The sequence below is a fragment of the Leucoraja erinacea genome, chromosome 21 (genome assembly GCF_028641065.1).
Source record: "Leucoraja erinacea ecotype New England chromosome 21, Leri_hhj_1, whole genome shotgun sequence".
Classification (NCBI taxonomy): domain Eukaryota; kingdom Metazoa; phylum Chordata; class Chondrichthyes; order Rajiformes; family Rajidae; genus Leucoraja; species Leucoraja erinaceus.
Window position 1 is genome coordinate 20,721,900 of NC_073397.1, and position 16,118 is coordinate 20,738,017.

A 16,118-nucleotide genomic window follows, 5' to 3' on the forward strand; every position below is an offset into this window, starting at 1 on the left:
GATGCTGCCTCACCCGCTGAGTTTCTCCAGCATTTTTGTGTAAGTTGTAAATTGAATACTTGTAAACCAAGAACTAGCTGATAAAAGGGTTTATGATCCCGCGGAAAGTGGAGGTGGGGAAGACAACGAAAGAGAATGAAGATGAAAGAAAGTGGTTTTGCTGCAAAGAAATAACGTCAGCCTGGAAAATTGTAAATAATCAGTCAATAAAGAAAATTGGTGGAGAACAAATAAAAAGTCGAGAAATATTGATTGTGTAGGAAGGAACCACAGATGCTGGTTTATACCAAGGAAAGACACAAAATGTCACAGCAACTCCACAAGTCAGGCAGCATCTCTGGAGGGAAAGAATAGGTGATGTTTTGGGTTGGAACCCTTCTTCAAATGGGTCAGGCCCATTGAGTTACTCCATCATTTTGTGTCTATCTTAGAAATATTGATTGTTCACTTCACCCTGGAGTCGATAAGGTTGACTCAAAGAATGAGGTGCTGTTTCTGCAGCTTGCATTAAGCTTTACGGAGTATCGTAGAAGTTAGAGGATCGAATTTTGAGTGGTAGTAGATAGGGGATGGAGAATTAAAATGATGGGTGTTTGAAATGTCATGGTGCTTTCCGTAAATAAATATCAAATCCCTGGAATTTTATGATGTACAGCAATGATTTGGAGATTTAAAATTGTAATCCTATCGCTAAAAGTTTAAGAGCTTTCATGTCAATTACTGTCATGGCTGGAATGCTTTAGATGAAGGCTCTGATAATGACTCCTTGTAAGCACAAGAGGCAGATAGGAACATTTAGTTTAGTTTCGAGATACAGAGCGGAAATAGGCCCTTTGGCCCACTGAGTCCGCGCCGACCAGCGATCCCTGCACACTAGCACTATCCTACATAAATCTTTACTATTTGTGCATGGAGAGAGGAACCAGGAGACAATGAAGAGCAGAAAGTAGTCGTGTTACTTTTCCGTTTTGTATTAACCCTTTGCATACATTGTTCTTTGTTTATAGGAACATGGAATGGAACAACAAAGGTAGCAATTAAGACTTTAAAACCTGGTACAATGTCCCCAGAGGCTTTTCTGCAGGAGGCCCAGATTATGAAAAAACTTCGGCATGACAAATTGGTGCAGTTGTATGCTGTTGTCTCCGAAGAACCAATCTACATTGTTACTGAGTACATGAGCAAAGGTATTTACATGTGGAATGTTTGTGACTAACATGCTGTTATATTTATCATCACTAAAACAAACCCTGGCATTTTGTAAAACCACTTGCAAGACCAATGCAAATATGAATAGAGTCTGGGGACAAAATAAAGTCTGATATTTCTCCTTCAGAGAAAAAAAATCACTTTACAATGGTTTTACTTTTTAGTGTGATTAGATTTGTTTTCCTTGCAAAATTAATAGGAAATTACGCAATTCCAAGCCCAATTGGAATGGGCTTTTGTAATGGCACATCTTAGGGACTACAATTCATTGTATTATGCTCCTTTTTAACTTTGAAGGTATGAGAGAAGGTCTTGCTCAAGTTGACTGGAGCAGGTTATTTGAGGGGAAAGGAACATCGGCCACATTCACCACTCCTTCATTGTCACTGTGTCTAATTAGAGTCATAGAGATGTATAGCAACGAAACAGGCCCGATGGCCCACTGAGCCCATCATGCTATCTATACTGATACCAAAACCACCACCCTGTCTCCAAATAGTACTGTGGGAATATCTTCACCTGACAATTTTGTAGTAGTTCAAAACGGTGTCTCATTATCTTCTCAAGTGGAATTAATGATGAATAATAATTGCTGACTTGGCAGCAATCAGCACATTCCAAAACTGAATAAATAAAAAATGATAAAGGCTGCATAATTTCTGGTGTTAAAGTGGAATGAACCTTGGTGCTGTGTCTAGATGAGCTGCACCTGGCCTGGGAATACTTGGCATCGATGCTCCGCATTTCAACGAGCCTGAAAAACAAGACTTTATTGTGGTCTGTAATACACCTTTGATAAGCAGACAGCTAAGGATCAGAAAGAAAAAATGTTGAAAGGAATTCCAGTCAAAGCCTGAAGTGTTGTATTCTTGTTTAATGTTGCAGGAAGTTTGTTGGATTTCCTCAAAGGAGAGATGGGCAAATACTTAAGACTTCCACAGCTGGTTGATATGGCTGCTCAGGTTAGTCCTAATGTTGTTAAGAGCTTAAAAGAAAATGATTTTCAATGGTCCTACTTCTGATTATCGAGTCCACACACAAGATTAGAAGTTGTTCAGCCAGAGCTGAACACACTTCGCAGTATCTACGTACAATGGTGTCTGACTTGCGCTTCATGTGCGTGGTGGTGGAATGATTGGTGGAAACGGGGCCAGAACATTAAAGCTCTTTCCTTGACCCCAATGGTCCCACTGGCCTTGGTGGATTTTATATATAAAAAAGGATATACAATAATGTTTTAATCAAAAATGTTTTATTATTAATGTTTAATGTTTTACGTATCATTCTTAACTGTCACTGTATGTCATGTTGTCACTTGCGGGCGGAGCACCAAGGCAAATCCCTTGTATGTGAATACTTGGCCAATAAACTTATTCATTCATTCACAATCATTAGTATGAGTAATGAACCTCCCACAAGAGACCACAATATTGTGATACTTTACCTAAAATAGCATGTAACCTGTACAACAAAGAACAGTTGAAAGATATCGGGAATAGAAACAGAAAATACCAAGAAACATTCAGCAAGTTGTGAAGTGAGAAACAGAAATAGCACTTTGGGTCACCGTCAGAACTTAGAAGTTATTGTTTCTGGGGGCAAGGAGAAAACAAAACTATTAATGCAGCAAAATCTTCCCTGATTTTTTTAGTGCTGAGAAAACTTTGCAATGGGTTTTACTGCCATCTCGAATTATGAATTTGGATTTTTTGCACCCCAAATTTCCATTTGATTAATTGTGCACCAGCTGTTGGTTAACGAGTGCAGATATCAAAATACCATATTATTTCATCCACAGACTGTGTCTCATTTCTTTAATTAATAAGGTTGTTCCACAATGTGCTTTTGGTCAGTTTATTAAAAATATAACTGCTTAAGATGAGCATTATTCTATTCTATGTTGAGGTTTGATGGGTATTAAATGATGTGATAGATTCTTAACAATTATTTGGACATATACCTAGAATATGACTGGCTATCTGAAAGCAAAGCAGATCATTGAAGAGCTTTATTGGGGGAGAAGGCAGTCTTGAAATGAGAGAATAAACTAGTGTTTTTTTTAAACTGCAGCTGTTAAAAAACGGAATTAAAAAGTTAAAGTGCTGAACAAAACTCAGCATGTCAGGCAGCATCTATGGAAAAAAAATGATTGCATTGCATTGACCGTCTCTGGAGAGCTGGAGAAGTGAAAAAATAAAGTGTTTTAAATGTTTTAAAGATGGGAAGGGGAGGAGAGGACAAAGCACATATTATTGCTAGGGTGCTGACCAGTGTTGTCCAGAAGACACAATGCTTTTGGAGCCATCTAGTTAATAAGTAAACAAAGGCAGATTAAGAACAAAACTTTTTTTTAAACAAAAGAACATACTTGAACCGTGAGTGGAAAACAGCAATTGCTGGAGATCAGAAATGAAAGAGAATGCTGCAAACCCCCAGGAGAAGGGCAGCACCTGTGGGAAGGCAAAGACTGAGTTAAGGTGGACGGCCTTGTATGAGAACTGGCCACGCCTGACACAAACTGGAAAAGCTGGTTACCTGAAATTGTTGAACTTCATACTGAGGAAACAAATATTGCCTGAGGGATCGTTGAATGGTGATGAAACCATTGCATGTAAATAATGACTTTCTCCTCTGACCTCAAGTTGCTCCTCTATTGTAATGGGAAGAATGTACGACAAGATGATTTTAGATTATTTTCTATAAGCTTTGAAACTGTGGTAAGATGATAATAATAATAATAATAATAATAATAATAATAATAATAATAAACTTTATTACGGACTCAAGGTCCAGACAAGGGGCAACATTACATTAAAAATGCATTGCATATCAAATATCATAAATATATATAAAATCATGGTATGTCACATAAAAACATCATCATTTATATTTAACAAAAACCCACAATACTTAAGTTAAAAATCCAGATTAAAAGATGATCAATGTCCTACAACGAGACAACGATACCAGTGTCTCCACAACTGGGATTCGTAGCGTGTAGTGCTAACCCTTACATTTGAAATTTACAGAATGGGCCACGCACTGTGACTTGGTGATTTATGTAATTTATCCTTTAATCAGCTGAGTTAAGTTTCAGTTCTCTGAAATGCACCTGGAAGATAAGAACCTGATTCCCAAAACTTGATTGCATCTACATGTAAATAAATATTGTCACATTCATTTCATATCAAACATTTTGCCCATAATTGTACGTACAGTATCCTTATTGAAGGAGGAATGTTTCATGTTCCAAAACCTTACAAAGGTAAATATAATTCTAGACCACAAGCCCTGATCCTGGGAGGCAAATAACATGTGATACGCCTCTGTTGTTTAGCCTTGAATTCAATGGTATGTTCATTCTGATTTTACAGATCTCAGCTGGTATGGCCTATGTGGAAAGGATGAATTATGTTCATCGAGACTTGCGAGCAGCTAACATTCTTGTGGGTGAAAGCCTTGTGTGTAAGGTTGCTGACTTCGGCCTGGCTCGACTGATCGAAGACAATGAATACACAGCCCGGCAAGGTTAGCACTGATCAATTAATGACTAAGATGATTCCAAGCAACGCCATTTTAGAAATATCCTGTCAATAACTTTTTTTTCCCCTGGTATCAGCAGAGTTCAGCATGTGACAGAACTGTTTCAGGGTTTGCCATTCATGTTTTAGGACAATTCTATTCCCATCCAGGGTTTAAAAGTTTAGAGAGAGATCATTGTTGACCATCTCGGATGCATGCTCATCACATATTGACGTATGATTTAACGAGAAGAATGCATGATGTTTTATTGATCTTAGTTCCGAGCCCCTGTAATTCATCTTCATCCAAAACAATGTAAAATGTCCATTGCCTGGTCCTTCCTCAATGAGTGAGTTCCCCACCATTCATCCAGTTACAAGCACCTTTGCCCATTGTAGCCACTTGAAATAGCCCAGAATTTGCAGTTGGAATGATGGGGGGAAACTTATGAAGTGTATCATTGTTATGCAAGAAACTAACACTAATTTAGGAATTTTCAAAAATGAATGATTTCAGTGTAATTGTGGAAAAGGCTGACAATAAATTTATCAACCTTCCAGCTATAGCAATAATAACTTGAATTTTTAATTTAATATTACATTGATTGCAACTATTTCAAGTATTAATCGATTCAAACTTGTGCTTCTTTGCTCTCTTTGGTCTCGGTTGTCTTTGGGAATTTTACAATGAAATTGAGTACTCTTGTCATCCCAATGGCAGTAATGTTGCTGGATGTCAGAATTGACACTTTTGAATTGACACTTAGCAGCAGCTAACATCAGAAAAGAGGAAGTCAGCATCACAGAGATCACCAGATTTTTGTGAGCAGTTTTATGTGAGGTTAGCTGATTGCTGCTCACCACAAATTCAGGCCAATTCTCATGGATACGAGATTGGAGGGGGAGATTTAATAGGAACCTAAGGGATACCTTTTTTCTGGAGGGTCTATGGCACGAGCTGCCGGAAGAAGTAATTGAGGCAGGTACTATCATAACATTTAAGATACATTTGAACAGGTACATGGATAGGATAGGTTTAGAGAGATATGGGCCAAGCGCGAGCAGGTTGGACTAGTGTAGATGGGGCATGTTGGTCGGCGTGGGCAAGTTGGACCGAAGGGCCTGTTTCCACGCTCTATGACTCTAAAAACAGTCCTATCCCAGATTTATTTCACTTGCCTCTTTCTTTAGACCACTTCCTATCATTTTGACTTTGTGGAACTAAATCACATGCGGTTGGTTCACATCCTCAATGATAAAGCAGAATTTTTATTTCCATTCATCCCAAGGCTATGGCAAGATTCAATTGATAGAATCATACATTGCTTTAAGCCACAATTTCATCTTTTAGCAATGATTTGATCTTATCAAGATTTCACAGTGTATTATGAACTGAATTATTAAAAAATCTTGTGGATTCTACAATTGTATTTGATATTAGCTCAATTAATCTGAAAAACGTCGCAGATGATTTATTTTTGGATAGATTAGGTGGTAATGGATGAAATAAAAGGAATTGCTGGTTTCCAGTAAGGAAAATAATCTATTTATTGAGAAATAGGACACTGTCCTTTTCCTTCAGCCCTGATGACCTTTAACTTGGCTCCTCGTCTAGAATATTTAATACAAAATCTGCATATCCAATCATGAAATCAATTAAAGGACTCTAATCTTTATTTTGAAATGTAGCTGCATTTTTTGTCTTTGTTACAAATCAACAGTAAACCCTGCGAATGCTCAAATACCAGTGTTTAGTTTAGAGATACAGCACGGAAACAGGCCCTTTGGCCCATCGAGTCTGCACCAACCAGCGATCCCCGCACATTAACACTATACTATCCTGCAACACTAGGGACATGCCGGAAGTGGCGGGGCTGCCTTGCAGCTGCGGCTCGCCTGCAGTCCGTTTGTCTTTTCTTTTTTTGTTTTCTTTTGTCCTGTTTTTACAGTTTATTTCGGTTTATTTAGTTGTGTATGTGTGGGGGGGGGGTGGGTGTAACATGTTTTTTGACTCTTCCTTCGGGGGGGATGCGACCTTTCATGCCGTATCCCCCGTCTTCGTCTCCGTCTGCGCCGAGGCCTATGAGCCTCGAGCTCAAGGCCGCCAGCCTTGAGCTGGCGGCCTCCAACTGCGACTGACCTTGAGGCTCCGGAGGCAGAGCCAGGACTTACCAACGCAAGGCTGGCCGACTTCGGGGCCGTGGTTGCGGGGCGACCAAACTTCCGACCCGACTTTGGAGCCTCGGAGGCTCGGCCGCGGGCCAGTGGACGACATCGTCGGGAGCTCACAGATTGGTGACCTGTTTTTCCGGAGCTCCCACAACTACAGGTGCGTCCGCTGGACTGGAGGACGGCAGCTTCGGCAGCTTCGACCGCCCCGGGCCGCAGAGTTTGAACCAGCCCGTTTGCGGAGCTCGGATTCAGCCGCGGGACTTGCACACCATCACCTGGCGGGGTCGCAATATCGGAGGCTTGGATTGCCTCGGCGCAGAGGGAGAGCAAGGAGGGAAGAGACAATGACTTTGGGACTTTAAACTGTGTTGAGTGTTTGTTTTGTTATTATTCTATGTTATGACTGCAGGCTAAACCATTTAGTTGCACTGAAAAGTGCAATGACAATAAAATTGAATCCAATCTAATCTACACATACACCAAGCCAATTAACCTACATACCTGTACATCTTTGGAGTGTGTGAGGAAACCGCGAAAACCCATGCGGTCACGGGGAGAGCCTATAAACTCCGTCCAGACAGTACCAGTAGTTGGGATCGAACCCAGGTCTGCGCTCTGTAAGCGCTATAAGGCAGCAACTCTACCGCTGCGCCACAGTGGCCGCCCTTAAATGCCCAGAGCATTAATAATTGGGGGCATATTGGAATGTGCACCAATTACCTGGTCTTTAGGTCTGCTGAGCTGTTAGACTGAGATTCAAGTTCTGATCTTAATCTGCCCTAATTTGGTGAGTCGAGACGTTAGGATGTACAAAATTCTTTATTTTAAAACGAAAGTAAAGTAGTCACCCGAGTCGAGATAGACAGTCAAATGTTAACGATGCTTCTTCTATTCACGTGGCGCTAGAATCAACGTTTACAGAAAAAAACCCGCGAAAAAGCTCCCGTGCTCATGTGACCCCGCCAGCTAATCGCGAGGGTTCACTATTAACAAGGCAAACCACTACGTGCAGCTACACTAGCATATGTGTGTTCTTCACACTGACCTTGCTATCTTCCAAATCCTTCTCCCCAGTGAACACAGATGCAAAGCACTAGTTTAGTACCCCACCTACATCCTCCAACTCCAAGCATAGATTCCCTTCTTTATCTTTGAGCGGTCCTACCTTTTTCCTGGTTACGCATTTATTTTTAATGTACGTATAAAAAACCGTGACATTATTTTCTTAATCATTCTTACCAATGACAGTTCATGGCTCCTTTTGGCCCTTCAAATCTCCCGCTTGAATTCTATCATACTCTTTATATTCCGCATAAGCCCTGTCTGATGCCACCTGACATATGCTTCATTTTTCATCCAGACCAAGTTCCCATCCTTATCCCTCATCCTCACCTGAACATGCTGATCTGTCACTGTGGACTAATCCGATAATATCTGCTCCCAATCTACCCTCCTAAACTCCTGCCTAATGACATTGTAATCTGCCTTGCCCCAATTAAGTACCTTCCCTCAACATCCACACCTGTCCCTATTCAAAACAATCTTAAAACTTAAGGTTAGACACTGAGTGCTGGAGTTACTTAGGGAGTCAGGCAGCATCTCTGTAGAAAATGGGAAAAAAAGTTGGGATCCTTCTTCAAATTGAAAATCGGGGGTTGGGGTGGGTGGGAAAGAACTTGGAGGCTAGAAAAGATCTGGACAAATCATGGCCAGCAACAGATGACCTCAGATAGACACAAAATGCTGGAGTAACTCAGCAGAACAGGCAGCATCTCTGGAGAAAAGGAATGGGCGATGTTTCGGGTCGAGACCTTTCTTCAGCCAACCTCATGCAAGCTGGTGATCTGGTAGGCTCATTGTTGGCTAGGGGAGGTGTGATCCCATGAGGGATACATTGTGACAAACTTTGGAACCGGTAAATGACTAGGATGGAGGAATGGGGCAAGGGGGGAGGGGAGGGGCGTGGTGTGTTAGTAGAAGTTACTTAAAAACATCACATCATATTACAAAATCATACTTCCAAGCACTTCTTCTCCTTCTTCTTTCGTGTGGCTTGCACAGCCTAAAGTTGTTGGACAACTTGTTCTATTTGATCTTCCGTTTGTGCATGTCGAGTTGATTGCATTAGTCGAAACAGGGCGGAACACATGAAGGTTGCAATCTTCCACCCCATTACAAGCACTGATCCAGGCTCTAAGTTCATCAACTTTACCCACAATACTCCTTGCATTAAAGTGCTTCATTGTCCCCACATTGATGAACCTCTCCCTGCCTGTCCTTCCTTTGAGACTTGCTTATCATAACCTCCACTTTCTCATCAGCCTTTCCCTTTGCCGACTGGCTGCTCTGGTTCCATCCTCCTGCCATTCTAGTTTAAACCCTCCCGAGTAGCATTGGCTGGAGAACATAGATAGGTGACATTTCAGGTTGGGACCCTTCTTGAGATCTTCAGATTTTATTCAGCAATCTGCTGTTTGCCTGCAGCTGTCAAAAACAAAAAAATGTACATGTTTCCAAAGCAAAATGCTGCAGTTATTGAAAGCTGAAATTGAAAATGATGGAAATACTCAGCATGTGTAGAGTAAGAATACTGATGTTAATTCTTCATGCTGATGACCATTCATCAGTTATCACCTGCCGTTAAGTTATTTTAAATTCTTCTAAATAACATTTTATTGGTGGAACAAATATGTTAGGGGAGTGTAATTTAGAATTTATGAGTAAATAAATGTGTGGTCTCTACGTTAACCTCATGGACATTAAACTGTAAAATATTCTCTAGTGGAATAAATGTCATCCATATTGGCTCAATCTCGAGAATCGCATTCTACCAATAGTAAATCCTTATACAGTTCCCATTTCCCTATTAAATCATTTGCCCTTACGGTGTGATTAAGGAAATATAGTTGAAGAAAAATATAAAATTTGCTGCTGCATTGTTTTATAATTATTTAAGTGGTCAACAATACAACACGGTGTAATTGCTCTCAGTAAATTTCTAACTCTGTACTAGTTTACTATTGTGCAGGCGAAATATGAGTTGGCCTCATCATTTTGTTTCTTCATTTGCACTTATGTGATGCAGGTGCCAAATTCCCCATCAAGTGGACAGCTCCGGAAGCTGCACTGTATGGCCGTTTTACCATAAAATCAGATGTGTGGTCATTTGGAATTCTGATGACTGAACTCGCTACAAAGGGCAGAGTGCCATATCCAGGTAAACCTTGAAACACAAAATTAATCTACTGGTTAGCTGCATATTAAACAATAGTCTTGGAAAAACACAGCCAATATGCTCTTTTGAATACAATAATTACAAATGCCAAGTTCCCTTGTTGATATTAACCTGATTTGCCAGTCTGTGTAAGCCAGCAACTTTAATGAAAATTCTGGAAATACAGGATTCTGCGCTTTATAAGTGGAGGCATGGAATATAAGAGCTAATAAGAGTTACAGTACATCTGGAGTATTGTGTCCCATTTGGTGCACTGCACTATAAGAAAAATGTTATGGCTTTGGAAAAAAAGCAGAAGGGATTTTACCAAAGTCTCAAGGGAGGAGGAGCTTTGATTATGTATAGAGGTTGTGGTCACTTTCCTTGAATGAGAAGTGGCTGCAGAAGAGTTTGACACAGGTACTTACATTCAGAAAGTCTCCAGAGAGGAGATAGAGACTTCTCCTACAGGTCAATGGGCCAAGAACTGGAGGACAATGATTGAACCCGGGTATTTTTAAGGTGGGGATTGACAGATTAGTAAAAGTGTCAAGGGGGGGGGGGGGGGGGGGGGGGGGGGAGAAAGGCAGGCAAATGGAGTTAAGAGGGAAAGATAGATCAGGCATGGCAGAACAGACACGATGGGCCAAATGGCCTAATTCTGCTCCTACGACTAATGAACATAAAAATTATTAGCAGAACATCCACAAGTAACATGAGGAGTAATTTAATGATATTACAAACAATTGGGGCTTGCATTGTACTGTTGGGAGTAATTATGGAGCCAGATTCAACTGTAATGTAATCAGGCTAGATATATACATGCACCAATATAATTATCGGGGTTATAGGGAGAGGTTGGGGAGTTGTGTTAGCAGGATTGGTTCTTGCATAGGGCCTGGTCTCATTACTGCTGTAACCATTCTATGATTCTATGAAATCCCACTTAGTTGTTATCATCGCTACATAGATACATAGACAATAGGTGCAGGAGAAGGCCATTCAACCCTTCGACCCAGCACCACCATTCAATGTGATCATGGCTGATCATCCACAATCAGTACCCCATTCCTGCCTTCTCCCCATACACCTTGATTCCGCTAGCCCTAAGAGCTCTTGCTAACTCTCTTTTGAATGCATCCAGTAAATCGACCTCCACTGCCTTCAGAAGCAGCAAATTCCACAAATTCACAACTGTGTGAAAATTTCAGCCCACCTCATCCATGCCGTACAAGTTGGCCCATCTAAGCAGGTCACGTTTGCCTGCATTTAGTCCACATCCCTTTAAACCTTTTCTATCCATGTACTTGTCCAAATGTCTTTTAAATGATATACCTCCTCTGGCAGCTTGTTCCATCTACCCACCACCCTTTTTGTATAAAGGTTGCCCCTCAGGTTCCAGTAAATCTTTTCCCTCTCACCAATGTCCTCTGATTCTTGATTCTCCTACCCTGGGTAAAAGACTGTGTATTCATCCTTTTAACTCCCCTCATGTTTTATACACCTTTATAAGATTAGATCCTAGGTTTGAATGTCCTAGATTGCCCAAACTTCCCCTGTAGATCAGGCCCTCAAGACCTGACAGAAATATTATTCTTTACAGCTTAATGATATCCTTCCAATTGAGAGCTTCAATTGAATGTTATTCCCACTTTTCATAAATTCATATATTTTAGCAATGATCTAAGGAAAGACAAAAATCAGCTAAAGCTTTCAGTCCTCTGCCATCCTTTACCATGAACCTTCCTGTGTAAATCTTGGATTTAAAGTGGAGCAGCCTCCTTTCTGATGTCTCTTCTTGTTTGCACATTCTCATTTGTCAAGGCATTGAATAATGGCACTGGTGACTAACTTATAAGCCAAGTAATAAAAAAGAGTGCCATTAGGAGAGGAAATGATAGTTACTCAGGGGGCAAACACTTCAGGAGATTTATCATAAATTACAGCTAATATAGGCAAATTGGGCAAGAAAACGACCAACTAATCCATTAGCTCTTTACATTGCAGTCATGATGATTTAAACATCATGATTCACAACACAACCACCACCCAATGATCATGTCACATCCTGTCTCTGACTGCCTGAGCAAACTGAATAGATGTAAATTTTAAACCAGACTTAATGTTATGTTTTTAGCTGTAGATCGTCACGTTCCTAATATACCCAGTTGCCCACTGCACATAAAATTGCACAAAAAATCTGCTTTGGCATCTTGTAGTCGGTGGCTTTCAATTTAATATAATTGTTTTTAAGTTGGTAGCTTTAACAAAAATATTATGGCATTATAAATTCACAGGTTGCACATCAGAAGTAACAACTTAATTTGAAAAGGAGTGTTTCAATAGGTAATGCAGTGGTGTGATACCCATTGATCAGTACTGTGACATGCACAACAGCAATTCAGACAACACACATACCCACACCATCAGGATTCACCTGCCTCTTCTGCACCAGGATCTGGGTATCTCATTGGCTTGTTCGTTACCTCAGACGCACAGAACCAGTGTGTGTGCCATGTTGGGTGGACCTTTGACTGGGTTATTTTCAAACAATTAAAAAATGCACCTGCTAACATCTTTACCCCCTCTCTGATTGATTTAATTTTGAGATCAGGGTTGTATAATTTGAAAATAATGAATAATCAAATAATCTAATCAAATCACATATTTGTTTGATTGCAGATGGGAACAGTATTTCTTGGTCAGATTTCTCAAATTGCTTTCATTTTTTGTCTTTTGCAGAGCAGGAAAATATTAAGGCATCTGACAAGAGGCAAAAATAGGGATGAGTGTCTAAAAATGCAAAAACCTTCACCTCTTATTCTTGTCCATTTCTTCTGATTGACAGGAATGGTGAACCGTGAGGTGTTGGATCAGGTGGAACGTGGTTATCGAATGCCGTGCCCACCTGAATGTCCCGAGTCTCTCCATGATCTCATGATTCAATGCTGGAAGAAGGAGCCAGAAGAGAGGCCAACCTTTGAGTATTTGCAAGCTTTCCTAGAAGATTACTTTACTTCCACAGAACCTCAATACCAGCCTGGTGAAAACTTATAGGCCCAGCCATTACAGGCAGCATCCGAGACATTGTGCAGTTTGAGAATGCAAAGGTTCCCTCAGCCCAGCTGCACGCAGCCTTTAAATCTGCTTAATAACTGGAATTCCCACGCACTGTGCACTAACTCGTTTTTGCATATTGTTTCTCAGTGTATAGATAACGTTGTTTCTGAGGCACTCTAGATACTTAATTTACATTTCAACGCCTGTTGATGGGTAAGGTTCTGACGAAAGAGGTAATCAAGAAACAAAGCCAAATCACCAGATAAGAATTAACTTTTAAACGATCTCTAAAAATGACCGTCCCTGCTATAGTTTACCTAGAGAAACAAATGTGGTATAACTTTACAACAGAATTTTCTTTAGTTTTATAGATCTGGAAAATATTGCTCCAAGGATTAAAAGACACCAAAAGTGCATTTGGTGCTGGATTACTTTATCTAGTAAAAAACAATGTTTTTATCTATAATTTACTTAAATGGAAATTGCAACATCATAAAGACATTTTGTACATTTCTGTTTTATTATTGTTGGTAACATGCCTTTGTTATCGTGATTATTATTTATATTTTTAATCCATATGAATTGTAGAAAAATTATTCTGATTAATATGGTGGTCATACCTAAGCATTTCTGTGTTTTGTGTCTTCCCTGTGGTACTTTGATATGTATATAATGATTTTTTTTTTGCTGATCAGAGGAGTGTAAACATTGGTTCAGCTGCCATCTTTTATGACTTGAAAGAGCAATAATGTGAACAAGAAAATGAAACATTTTGCTGTTTCTTAAGAATAAAAAGTGAATTGGCAGAGCCTGCAGAGATGGTATTACTCTACATGGTTATAGCAGGTATATTAGGCAACAGTGATGTTTGTATCATAGTTTCAGTTGTATATGTGTGCAAACCCAACCCATTGTAGTAGGTTGTCCTCAGACTGTCCTCTGGTGGCCAAAGTGAATATGAAATTAACAGTTCTGTTTTCCAGACAGAATTAATGAGGTGCCAAACATGAATGCTTATTACAAATGCACATTTGATTCCACTGGATGTACGAAATATTTAGAGAATACTATGATAAAAATCTTTCCATTGCGAATAAACCAGCCTCAATAAATATTCGCTTTGTTTCAAGACAAGCGCGTACACGTTTGGCCATTGTTATGTGAATGTTCAGAAATACATTTGTGTGAAAATCCGTTTTACTGGAGATGTTAACACCTTTATTTTAAACCTGTTAATAGGTTAAACAGGAATTTCATACAATTCATAAATTATTCAGCACTAATATTTGCAAAGTGGGATTTCAAGGCCCTGCATTTTAAGGTAATGAAAGTATTTTTGCACAGGCTGTAACATATATTCTGTTTTGCACACTACAGCAGGATTGCATGACAAGTTTTTTTTCCCCCATTCCCTGCATAATGTCTGGAAACATGCTTCACAAAATGTTGAAAACGGTTTCTTTTACTTATAATTGGCTGCCTTGGAGATGGGAAGTGGCAATTTACCTTTAAGATTATCTTCTCATTGGTGGCCAGGTCAAGCTATGGTAGTCAGATATGGTAATTGAGGATCAATAGACACTATTGCTTTAGGGTACAAAACATATATTGAATTGGACTGAAATAACAAAGATCGGTTAAAATGCCATGGGGAGGATCATGGCTTTATTGAATGAATGAATATGTTACTGTCACATGTGACAAGTCACAGTGAAATTCTTTGCTTGCAAATAGTCGCCATGTAAAGAGCGCTTACAAATTTACAAAGTTACAAAGTATGCGCGCCAGGTCCCCCTTTGTTCTCCCTGCGCCGTCCCCCTTGTTCTCCATCCCCGCCCTCCTCCCTCACGGTGGCCCCCCCAAACCTGGTTACGGATCTTTATTAAATCACCATCATTGTATGTGCTGTATCAAGGCATTTATAACGTTGGATCCAAAGGGTTTTTATAAGTACCTCTATGGGCAATTGTTAATATGCTGAAGCTTGTGAACTAGTGGCAACATTTTTTTGCCACCATTGCTAGCTGTCTTCTCTAAAGAGAAAAGACAACTCAAGCCTGTTGGAAAGAACAGGCAATGCCTTTAACTATTTAGATGAGCACAAAGATGGAGACTGATGTGGTGAAATGTAGAGGGAAAAAACGTAATGGTCCTGTCAAAAATATCCCAAATTCTTCATCATCAACTGCATAACCTTGGTTGTTAACTCTTGCAAAGTGAATTTTAGAAAACATGCTAATGGCAGTTTAGCCTGAACTGCACATTCAGGCTAAACTGCCATTACTGTGTTTTCTTTTCTGGCTAATTGGAGTTATCAATAATCACTGCATGGAACTTTAAACTTTGGAAAAAAACAGGCAAGAAAAGATAGAGCTGAAAAATTCTTGTTAATAATCCCCTGTGAATTCCTAATGAGTGTGAATAATTATTTTTTGCAAACTGAATTTGTTATTCATTAGCAACTACCTGTATTTTGCAATGCCTCTTATAAGTCACTGGCCTATCTCTTGTTCTTCTCTCACTGTGATCAAAGACTGTACAGAATCTTAAATATGCATTTGGAATGAAGCAATGTGTGAGGGAAAAGAATAATAAAGTTTCTACTGAATAGGAGTGAAGACCTCCCATATATTGGGAATAAATTCTAACTAGCTTGGGAAATTAATGTACGTAAAGACACTGAAGTCAGACGGTGGCGCAGGTTCAGTCAGTCCTCTGTATATAATATAAAGTATTACAACATTTTAGGGCAAAAAGTATGCAGCTCAATTTTTTTTAATTTCCAGCTGCATAAATTGGCAAAACTAAAGTGTTAATTTTAATAATTTCTCTTTGAATCTCATTTTTTAATGCCTATATTACCAAAATTCCATGTGTTTTCTTTATTGAAAAGAATGAATTGTGTATGTAATGTTTTGGCTACTATGGTACTTCGGATTTAT

General features: G+C 39.6%; 1 protein-coding gene across 3 annotated transcripts in view; it reads left to right on the forward strand.

Moving 5' to 3' along the window:
• The window catches only part of LOC129707364 (proto-oncogene tyrosine-protein kinase Src-like), a 133,261-nt gene extending 117,343 nt beyond the window's left edge, over positions 1 to 15,918 (forward strand). For all 3 annotated transcript variants that reach the window (XM_055652347.1, XM_055652346.1, XM_055652345.1), the window contains 5 exons: positions 1,008 to 1,187; positions 2,095 to 2,171; positions 4,584 to 4,737; positions 9,988 to 10,119; positions 12,965 to 15,918. In XM_055652347.1, the coding sequence (XP_055508322.1) occupies positions 1,008 to 1,187; positions 2,095 to 2,171; positions 4,584 to 4,737; positions 9,988 to 10,119; positions 12,965 to 13,173 (752 nt within the window). In that variant the 3' untranslated portion in view covers positions 13,174 to 15,918. The remainder of the gene's footprint in view (positions 1 to 1,007; positions 1,188 to 2,094; positions 2,172 to 4,583; positions 4,738 to 9,987; positions 10,120 to 12,964) is intronic.
• The last annotated feature ends 200 nt before the right edge of the window (positions 15,919 to 16,118 follow it).